The sequence below is a fragment of the Oncorhynchus keta genome, chromosome 27 (assembly GCF_023373465.1).
Source record: "Oncorhynchus keta strain PuntledgeMale-10-30-2019 chromosome 27, Oket_V2, whole genome shotgun sequence".
Taxonomy (NCBI): domain Eukaryota; kingdom Metazoa; phylum Chordata; class Actinopteri; order Salmoniformes; family Salmonidae; genus Oncorhynchus; species Oncorhynchus keta.
In genome coordinates this window covers 36,045,234-36,056,017 of record NC_068447.1, presented here as the reverse complement: position 1 = coordinate 36,056,017, position 10,784 = coordinate 36,045,234, and the positions used below count along the sequence as shown (strand labels likewise).

Sequence of the window (10,784 nt, the reverse complement as noted above, 5' to 3'; positions counted from 1 at the left end):
AATAATAAAGTGGGCACCCCGCCTCTGTTTTGGCAAAAATCTGAGGGTTGGACCTGGCGAAATGTAACCACTCTCAAATTAATAGAAAGAGCTATGGATGCAAGAACTGACTATCCATGATATAAAAAATGTTAACCATGTTTTGAGGCTATAAAGTGTTTGTTGTTTACAAAAATTGGAGTTAAACAAGCTTATATGTTGGGTTCTCGTGGAGTGTGACAGTTGCACTAAGCTCATGAGGCATTTATAAGTTATATTCTTCAAGAATCAATGGGTACAGTATATATCATTAATTTATAAGTCCAAAAATGGATTTAGCAACTTAGAATTCTAGCTTAAAGTAAACCATTTCTGCCAAGCAGACCTGTTCTTACATGGCATTCGAAAATATTGTGTGAACATGTAACAACAAGAAACTGCTGAACTGTTTTAGGAAAAAATGATTTATTTGCTTATTTACAAGAATGGTTTGGACATTTGATCAAAATAAGGAATTTTGGTTGGGAAGAGGGAAAGATTGGGAGTGGTCAAGGTTTCAGTTTCTGGGGACGCTCTGGAAACATTGGCTGGGTTTGACCTTGTGTCCGTCCATTTCTAAGAGTTCTACAATCCAGAGCAAACAATGAGCGAGGGGAAACAGGGTGGGAAGAAAGGTCACACACAGTGGGTCACTGATGGATGGAAAGCTGGGTCACTTTCTGCCCTTCTGAGAGCAAGTGGGCACAGTTGTGTATCAAGACGGGGCCTGTATGCAGTTCCAAGGGAGATGGGGAGAGGATGGGAGGCTGCTTTTCAGCCTTGCCTGCCCCAAGGACCCCCATGTTTGCGACGGCAGGATCCCAGCAGAGTCTCCAGAGCCATCTTCACAAATGCCTGGAAATTATTGCTTCTCTCCCTTCGGCTGTCCTGCGAGGGGACGGAACACAGAAATAGACAGGGGCCATGCTTCTCACATAACAATGGGTAGTGATAGCCAACTGTAATTCATTTGGTCCAGCTCTCTCCAATCATTTTGAGAGCAAGGACTGGATTGAGTTCATTTAAACTTAGAAAATGAAACCTTGTACACGAGGCTGTTAAAAAGACCATGATCCTCCTACCCTCGGTCCTAGATCTAATGCTTACCTCCTTGCTTTTTGTTATCATCTCCTTTCTGATCAGCTTTCTTCGGTTGCTCCTTAGGACTCTGAGGTTGCTGTGGAGATTAAATGGGGGGAAATTGAATTTAGAGAAACTCAAACTTGAATGTTTAACTTACAATGAATGAGGACTGTGTACTGGTTTCTTGTTCTTACCTTGGTAGCTGATTTCTTGTCAGATTTGTTACCTGCAAATGATGAAAGAATGTTGATATATTAGTCTTTAGAGTAACTGTCCCCTTCATGATGATCCAGGTAAGAAGAGGGTGCATTTTCTTTTCAATTTTGTAATAACGTTCATATAATCAAGTCAATTGATGACTGTAGGGGAGACTTAGGGAATTTACCACTTTGTATCTTCTTTTATCTAGTTCAATTTATCTAGATGGTAGTCCCAAATTCATCATTTAGCTTGAATAGAATAAAACACAAATATAGCATTGGCCTAAATTCACTACATTACACACTGCCTTGAGAAAAGCCTTTATATATAATCATTTATTTTCTATAAAATAATAATAATATGCTATAGCCTAATACAAATATATAGGCTACATGAAAGCATAAAAACTACTTTAGAAATACCTTTTGTTCCGGGCATTTTGGCTGTGGTCCAAAGTCTGTGTGTTATTTAGAAAACTCAGTGCTTATGTGGCGTCCAAATCGCTCATTTATGGCTCCAGCACCTGAATGCTCCCTTCGCCGGGGCCCCTTCGGGAAAGAGCGCAGGGAAAATGCAAAGAGCCCCGTCAGCCGCTCGAAAGGCACACTGTCCTGCGGGCCTTTGCTGAGCTCAGGCGAAACGTCTGAGCGCGCGACCCAAACTCATTATCCCACCATTGTATGGACGATGAGCTGTGCCATTGTCCTCAAATTCAACAACAAATTGTTTTGTCCTAGGCTATTATTTTAGGCATACTGGCCTACATAGAGGTAATAGTATGTGCATGTATTATTTATGTTTCTGCTTTTGAAGCACTTTTAGATTGTTATGAAAAGCGCTGAAGTCGAATAAAAAGCAACCAGATAAATTACTTTGTGTCGAGGTGCTGACTAACGGTGAATAAACTGTAAGCTATCAAAATAAATAAAGAGAGTCCACATTCTATATATAAACTCCCAGTAATTTATTGGGTAAACCACCAATGTTTCGGCATCACTGCCTTCTTCAGTGTAATGACATGAATGCTTGAACCAGATTATATAGACAAACAGTGCAATTAGTGCCACCAATGTCAATAGTGAGGGTTGTGCCATAATTATTAAGTTGATGAGAATTAATTGAGGGAAACTTAAAAGACAATAGTTTACAGCATGTTGAGTACACTAGGCTATTATTATCTATCATATGGCAAGATAATTAGATATTTGACATCATATTAGCATCAACATACATACATTTAATTGTTTCCAATTTCATTAAAATGTTTGGTTCCATATAATATTTTGGTTCAACCATAATGCATAATAAACATCATCAAAAGGGGGAACATTGGGTGTAAACTGATAAACTGTAGAAATAATATATTCATTTATCAGACTTATTGATTAAAAAAAGGAGAATTGTTCATAAGAAGGGCCTGAGATCAAAGTCGATATTCAGACCACTAAGAGTTCAATGTTTTTTTTATCCAGTAGGCCTCCCTCTGTAGTAGTAGGATCTCGAGGTTACCTCCTCTCCTTGGTAGAGTAACATACTCAATACCTGTGTATTTGAGGGAGGAGATGGCTAGCTTCAACAAAGTGAGCTGCTACTGAATAGTTTGTGTTCTTACATCTGATTGAGCTGCGGTGTTCAGCTATGTGTTGTTTAATTGTCTTTTTGTTCGTCCCACATAGGCTTTTCCACATGAGCAGGTTATGAGATAGATGACTCACTTTGTCTTGCATGAGAGGATACTCCTAACAGGGAGTTGTTGTTTTTTTACCTGTATGTGGGTGTCTGAAGAAGGATGTTTTTATAGTGCTATTGCACATGAGCCACATTTGTAATTCCCATTTGGAATGGGTGTCAAGCACAGGAGGTTGGTGGCACCTTCATTTGTGAGGACGGGCTCGTGGTAATGGGTGGAGCAGAATTGGTGGAATGGTATCAAATACATTAAACACATGGTTTCCATGGTTTCCACATGTTTGATGTCATTCAATTTGCTCCATTCCAGACGTTATTATGAACCGTCCTCCCCTCAGCAGCCTCCACTGGTGTAGAGTGTCTGAGTGGGCAGGTCAGATCTCACTAAGCTATCCCCAATATTGTTTTTCTTCTGAATATTCACAAAGGAAATGGACGAGTTCATTTAGGGCATGGGGAAGACAATTAGGGAGAAAACTCTCTTCAGATAGTGGTGCTAATGAGACCATACAGGCTGGTACTCAGGGTGTGGTGTGTTGCGGTCAAGTTCTCCACCTAGTGATGAAATACAGAAGTGGAACCAGGAAAACTGGGCAAGCTTTTTTCAACGACAGTAGATGTAATTGATATACAACCATTACTATATAATACATGTTGAATATGTTGGGTATTGGAAAATAAACAACAGCGCTAAGCAAAACGTGGAATAACAACAAAAAAAACACAAAACGGTTAGGCATTTCTTTGTGAAATGCCCTAATTGCCATGGTTTCCTGGTTTATTAAAGACTGTACGAACTCTGCGTACAAACATTTTGGCGTACAGACGTATTATTTGATTTGTAAATCATATTGATTGCGTTTAAACAATGCTGCGTCAGCCACATGTTTTACAAGTCAGCGCAGCTGCGCACGTGGGCAGGATCAATGGTGCCACAATTTGACACTGACAGCGAAACGCTAAGAAAGGAAGGTGAGCCATCTGTGATGTTTTCTTTATATGTTGACCGTCATTTTTTATGGAAAAGGATGTAGTTTAAATTGCTTTTGAAGAAATAAACAAAATCAGTCTGCTAAGTGGCATTTGAGGACAGGGGCGTCCAGTTATTGATCAGACATGGCTAGCAAGCAACTGTAGCTAGCCCAATATTTGACTAAAGGAGCCGAACATTAACGTACGTGTTCTTTTTAAAGGGCAAATTGGCTTTGGAAGCAAAAACAACCAAATTCATTATCTAAACGTGAATTGATTCTCAATTGCGGTACGGTTCTAGAAACATAACCCTCTACTTTCATATCACATCAAAATAATTTCACAAATGCAAAAGACACACTTCCTGTACAGTGTTTTAACGCAGTGACGGTATTTTTCAGTGACAACACATTTGTGGTGTCTGTCTTCCCTTTACACGCAGGTGTTCTGAGACCTAGATAACTAATTAGCACAGGTAGTCCACTCTGTCTTTCATCTTTACAAGCACTCAAACATGGAAATATGGCCATGTGGGAACCCTAACCCTATAAAGGTGTGTATCAATTTAACCTTTTTGTTTTTTGAAAATAATTTCTTGCTGATATGAAAGATAAGGTCGTTTTGCTTCAAAAACTTAAGGCAAGCAATGCATGTTAATGTTCAGGCCAATCGTTGTGGCTCTAGTCTTAAAAAACTTCCCCCTACAGAAGACCCCTTCTTCAATGACTTACACTACATGGCCAAAAGTGTGGACACCTGCTCGTCGATTATCTAATTCCAAAATCATGGGCATTAATATGGAGTTGGTCACCCCTTTTCTGCTATAACAGCCTCCACTCTTTTGGGAAGGTCTTTCCACTATATGTTTGAATATTGCTGCGGGGACTTGCTTCCATTCAGCCACAAGAGCATTAGTGAGGCACTGATGTTTGGCGATATACCTGGCTCACAGTCAGCGTTCCAAATTCATCCCAAAGGTGTTTGAGGTCAGGGCTCTGTGCAGGCCAGTCAAGTTCTTCCACACCGATCTCTACAAACCATTTCTGTATGGACCTCACTTTGTGAATTGGGGCATTATCATGCTGAAACAGGAAAGGGCCTTCCCTAAACTGTTGCCACAAAGTTGGAAGCACAGAATCGGCTAGATCTAGAATGTAATTGTATGCTGTACTGTTAAGATGTCCCTTCTCTGCAACTAAGGGGCCTAGCCCAAACCCTGATTTTACAGTTGGCACTATGCATTGGGGTGTTCTCCTAGCATCCATCGAGTCCAGACTTGTCTTATGGACTGTCAGATGGTAAAGAGTGATTCATCACTCCAGCGACTGCGTTTCCAATGCTCCAGAGTCCAATGGCAGCGAGCTTTACACCACTCCAGCCACCGCTTGGCATTGCACATGGTGATCTTAGGCTTTTGTGCAGCTGCTCGGCCATGGAAACCCATTTCATGAAGCTCCCGATGAACAGTTCTTGTGCTGACGTTGCTTCCAGAGGCAGTTTGGAACTCCGTAGTGTGTTGCAACAGAGGGCAGACATTTTTACATGCTTCAAAACTCGGTGTTCCCGTTCTGTTAGTTTGTGTGGCCTACCACTTCGCGGCTGATTCGTTGTTGCTCCGAGACGTTTCCACTTCACAATAACAGCACTTACAACTGACCAGGGCATCTCTAGCAGGGAAGAAATTTGATGAACTGACTTGTTGGAAAGGTGGCACCCTATGGCGGTGCCACGTTGAAATTCTTCAGAAAATCTTCAGTAAGGCCATTCTACTTCCAATGTTTGTCTATGGAGATTGCAAGGCTGTGTGCTCGATTTTATACACCTGTCAGCAATGGCTGTGTCTGAAATAGCCGAATCCACTAATTTGAAGGGGTGTTCACATACTTTTGTATATGTAATGGATCTGAGTCATGATCAAGGGCTAGCATAGCTGTTTTCACATAGTATAAGCACTTTGAAGCCGATGTTCGTGAGCAGTCATAGACTAACTGGGTTGGTTAGCAAGTTAGTTTTGTGGCATCTGCATAAAACATTTCGGCCCCGTTTCTGTCTTTTGTCATTGATATTCTGTGACAAGCAATGTAGCTGTCGTTATAATAGGGTAACCCTTTAATGTCAAGAAGTCAATCGCTGGATCGTGTCTTTCTACCTGTCCTGTTATGACAGAGTAGCTACCATCTGGAACACAAATGACATTACACTGTGCCCAATGCTGGCTTTCTTTGCCTCTGTAGCTAGATCCCTTGATCAATGCCGCTGTAGCTAGATCCCGTGATTAATGCCGCTGTAGCGAGATCCCGTGATTAATGCCGCTGTAGCGAGATCCCGTGATTAATGCCGCTGTAGCGAGATCCCGTGATTAATGCCGCTGTAGCGAGATCCCGTGATTAATGCCGCTGTAGCTAGATCCCGGGATCAATGCCGCTGCAGCTAGATCCCGGGATCAATGCCGCTGCAGCTAGATCCCGGGATCAATGCCGCTGCAGCTAGATCCCGGGATCAATGCCGCTGCAGCTAGATCCCGGGATCAATGCCGCTGCAGCTAGATCCCGGGATCAATGCCGCTGTAGCTAGATCCCGGGATCAATGCCGCTGTAGCTAGATCCCGGGATCAATGCCGCTGTAGCTAGATCCCGGGATCAATGCCGCTGTCGCTAGATCCCGGGATCAATGCCGCTGTCGCTAGATCCCGGGATAAATGCCGCTGTCGCTAGATCCCGAGATCAATGCCGCTGTACCTAGATCCCGGGATCAATGCCGCTGTAGCTGGCAGTGTTCTGTACCACACACTCTGGAGGCTAAATTGAATTAGCCTTCATGTCGCTTACTCCCCTACCATTCTCTAATTTGCTGTGCTGTTTGTGTTGATAAGGATCTGATATCTGCCCTGGCGTCCTCTCTACCTTGAATGTTTGTGGAATGGCTGCAGTTTGGCAGCAGGTGTTGGCAGTGGACGCAAGGTAGGTAATATAAAGAACTGGTGGCACGACATGACCTCAGAGTACTGATACAAACAAGTCTACTGATACAAATCTTGCATGGATTGCCGTCTAGGGATAGCCTGGTTAAACTAGACTGACTGCTGCTGAAACAATGGTGAGCGCAGTCGTTAGTCTGGTTAAACCAGGCTAGACAAGGGCCTTGATTGTAGTAAAACTGCTGTCAGCATGTTTGTATTAGTGAATACCTAATACTTATACATCAGTCCTCAGTTCAAGCAAAATTATCAAAAGGTACAAAGTGAGAAATTACCATTCCAAGATCCTACTGTTGCTAATAACTGTTGTCTGTCTCTTTCTCTCTCACTACCCCTTCCCGTGGTCCCTTCACAGATACAATGCTTACCGCACACCTACGTTCCCACAGTTCCGCACGCAATACATCCGCCGGCGCAGCCAGCTGCTCAGGGAGAACGCCAAGTGTGGCTTTGAGCCGGGGCTGCGCAGGCGTTACGTGAGGCTGCGCAGCCAGCTGCTGGGCCTGCGCTACGGACCCCTGTCTGAGCAGAGCAGCTTCAGGGCCAGCAGTGTGCGCAGCTCCCGCACCACACTGGACCGCATGGAGGTTAGACTGAGACATGGGCAGAGTGAGCGCGAGACAGACAGAAAGAGAATACTGTCAATAAGCAGCTTGAACAGTCAAGATTAGACTGAGATGAGATGCCGACAAGGTAAATTGAGATGGAGGGAGAAAGACAAACGTAGGCAGTTTGGTGATGTAGGCCGGTTGAGAAGATGATTGTTTTTATATGGCCTGTAAGTCTCTCACTGCATGCACTTGCACTCACTCCATTAGGTCTGCTTGCTCTTTCTCCCACCCTCTTTCTTGACAGGACTTTGAGGAGGACCCCCGTGCTCAGGGGGCTCGTGGTCACCGTCGATCGGTGAGCAGAGGCTCCTACCAGTTACAGGCCCAGATGAACAGGGCAGTCTACGATGAGCGGTAACCCCAGCCACTCCTTACTGACCCCATTCATCCTTTAGTCTCTTTTCTTTTGAAACACTGTTTCATGTTTATAAGCACAGCATTTCATTGAGTGATGGTCAAATGTGTAATAAATTATTCTTCCTGATTGGAAATGTTGGTTTGTTTGTGCCTACAGGCCCTCGGGTGCCTTGGTGCCAACCTCTGTGGCAGAGGCTAGCCGTGCCATGGCTGGGGACACCACTCTGAGCGAGAACTATGCTTTTGCTGGCATGCACCACATATTTGACCAACACGTGGATGCTGCAGGTGAGTGGAAATGGCAGTATGTAATGGAAAGATATCAATTTTTTTCTTTTTACCTTTTTTTTAACTAGGCAAGTCAGTTAAGAACAAATTCTTATTTACAATGACGGCCTAGGAATAGTGGGTTAACTGCCTGTTCAGGGGCAGAACGACAGATTTGTACCTTGTCAGCTCAGGGGTTTGAACTTGCAACCTTCCGGTTACTAGTCCAACGCTCTAACCACTAGGCTACCCTGCTGCTCAATGCAAGTACCGACATATTTCTGTGTCTTATGTTTTTTTGGGTTCCTTCTTCTCCTCTAGTTCCACGGCTGCAGTTTGCTAACGATGACAAGCACCTCCTAGCCTGCTGCTCATTGGACAGCACCCTGTCCATCATGACCCTGTTCTCGTCCCCGCCCAGTGTGAAGGTGATCCTGAAGGGTCACACAGGTCCCGTCACCGACTTCGCTTGGTCCCTTAGCAACGACGTCATCGTGTCGACGTCAAAGGATGGGACGCTGCGTATTTGGAACACGGAGGACGGGAGGTGTATCCGTGAGGTCAGAGACCCTGAAGCCAGTGAACTGCTCTGCTGCACCTTCCAGCCCATGAACAACAACCTCACAGTGGTGAGTCATAGTAAAAGCGTTGTCTCTACAATGGTCAAACTCTCTTCCTTACGCTTCCTTCCTTACAACCTTTACCAATGCTCCCCCTGACCCCATGACCTCTGCTCTGTTCTCCAGGTGGGGAACAGTAAGCACCTCCTGCAGGTGGTAAACATCTCCACAGGGAAGAAGGTGAAGGGAGGTTCTAGTAAGCTGACAGGACGGGTGCTGTCTATGTCCTTTGATGCCCCTGGGAGGATCCTGTGGGCTGGGGATGACAGGGGCAGCATATTCTCCTTCCTGTTTGACATGGCCACAGGTGGACTGAGGAAAAACCTCCCTGCTTTTTATGAATAATTTGTATGAATTCATTTTATTTATAAAGCGCTTTATCAAAAACCCAAAGTACTAGGCCACAAGCATAGGAAAGTGTTGTGTGTGTCTAACAACTCTGAATTTCAACCCACAGGGAAGCTGACCAAAGCCAAGCGGCTGGTGGTGAGTGAGGGCAGTTCCATCTGCAGCATCTCTGCCCGCTCCTGGATCAGCAGAGAGGCCCGAGACCCATCCCTGCTTATCAATGCCTGTGTCAACAAACTGCTACTCTACAGGTCTCACACACACAGAGAGAGGCTCCATTAGTTATAATACAAACACTATGTAACTGTCGTAGTTTCATTAACTGCTGCATTTTGCACTGGAACGTGTATGTAATATCAGTGATACGTACTTGTATGCTATCGCATAAACAAGGAAGGCGTGATCCACTCTGTGCACTGCATGCAGAGTTTGACTGGTTCTGTGACCCTCATCTTTACAGGGTGGTGGATAATGAAGGTACTCTGCAGCTGAAGACGAGCTTCCCCATCGAGCACGGCTCCCAGCCCCTCCACAGCATCTTCTGCCCTCTCATGTCGTTCAGACAGGGTGCCTGTGTTGGTATGAGCCTCACTCACACTGCCTTTATTCTCTGGTATAGATATTACAGACAAAATTGCGCCACACTTGGGGACATCAATTGTGTACTGGTTGTCAGTACATCAGCTCACTGAAGCCAAAGATGAAAACATTCATAGGTCATAACATTCAGTTCACACCAGTATTCTCTCTCACTTGTCCCTCTTTGTTTCTCTTTATCCTCCCCCTTTTCTCCTACCTTTTATTACAGTGACTGGCAGTGAGGACGCCTGTGTCTACTTCTTCGATGTGGAGCGCAACACTAAGGCCATAGTCAACAAGCTGCAGGGTCACGGTGGCCCAGTGCTGGACGTCAGCTTCAACTGTGACGAGAGTTTACTGGCCTCTGCTGATTCCACAGGCATGGTCATCATCTGGAGGCGGGAGCAGAAGTGATCAACCAATCACATCCTCTACTGTCCAACCATAAGCCAATGTAACTTTACTTCTAGAACGTTAAACACAGTACAAAATTAAATGAACACTGACAATGTGCATTGAGGTCGTCAAGGAATATGTGTGTTGTCTAGGTTTTAGTGGAGTTTGTAGGTTTTCAATGTAGAAAAGAGAGCACTGCTTCTCACTGAAGGACCTGAGAGGCTTTGCACGAGTCAAGATTAGGACACCTTAGTATAGAGCAGTAATGAAGCAGAATAAGGAAATATTCTAATTTACAGCCTTATTTATTCCTAATAAGTTCTGCATTTGCCTTCAAGCATTTCCCATGTTTATTGTTTGACTCTGATGTGTCAATAACCCATCCTAGAAATCAGTATTGACAATTCAGAATAACTACTGCATCAATAAAGACTGATCAATGATGAGACCTCAACGTTTTGTGAGCGTTTTGTATTTGCATTAGCCTGTGTTTGTCATTGAAGTCTTGCTGGTTGCAAATTACTATAATATATTTATGATATGCACATACAGAATAAAATAACCACTGTTCATCACACAGAGAGTTGCTTGTTTTGTTGAATTGCTAGTGTTTATTACAATGTAGCCATGTGTCAAATGTTTTTGTTTTCCACGCTTGAGCTACAG

The 10,784-nt window shown here is 44.0% G+C and overlaps 1 protein-coding gene and 1 long non-coding RNA gene across 2 annotated transcripts; one reads left to right on the top strand and one right to left on the bottom strand.

Annotated features, from left to right (window-relative positions):
• Positions 1-422: 422 nt before the first annotated feature.
• On the bottom strand, positions 423-1,851 carry LOC118359462 (uncharacterized). Its single transcript, XR_004820675.2, has 4 exons — positions 1,725-1,851; positions 1,296-1,327; positions 1,126-1,195; positions 423-906 (listed from the first exon to the last, which is right to left on the bottom strand). It is a non-coding gene; the product is annotated as an uncharacterized LOC118359462 (long non-coding RNA).
• Positions 1,852-3,802: 1,951 nt separating this feature from the next.
• LOC118359883 (WD repeat-containing protein 13-like) lies at positions 3,803-10,572 on the top strand. Its single transcript, XM_035738759.2, has 10 exons — positions 3,803-3,963; positions 6,836-6,923; positions 7,296-7,527; positions 7,796-7,905; positions 8,066-8,196; positions 8,497-8,804; positions 8,922-9,102; positions 9,253-9,394; positions 9,604-9,722; positions 9,952-10,572. Exons 1-10 carry the CDS (start codon positions 3,876-3,878, stop codon positions 10,134-10,136), a joined length of 1,584 nt encoding a protein of 527 aa, XP_035594652.1. The 5' UTR covers positions 3,803-3,875; the 3' UTR covers positions 10,137-10,572.
• Positions 10,573-10,784: the final 212 nt, after the last annotated feature.

Bases quoted from the DNA above. Each gene is read 5' to 3' on its own strand.
- LOC118359883 (XM_035738759.2), top strand. From the start codon at position 3,876: ATGTTTTACAAGTCAGCGCAGCTGCGCACGTGGGCAGGATCAATGGTG. The intron at 9,103-9,252 runs GTGGACTGAGGA...TTCAACCCACAG, and splicing joins CCTGTTTGACATGGCCACAG to GGAAGCTGACCAAAGCCAAG. The intron at 9,723-9,951 runs GTATGAGCCTCA...CTTTTATTACAG, and splicing joins CAGACAGGGTGCCTGTGTTG to TGACTGGCAGTGAGGACGCC.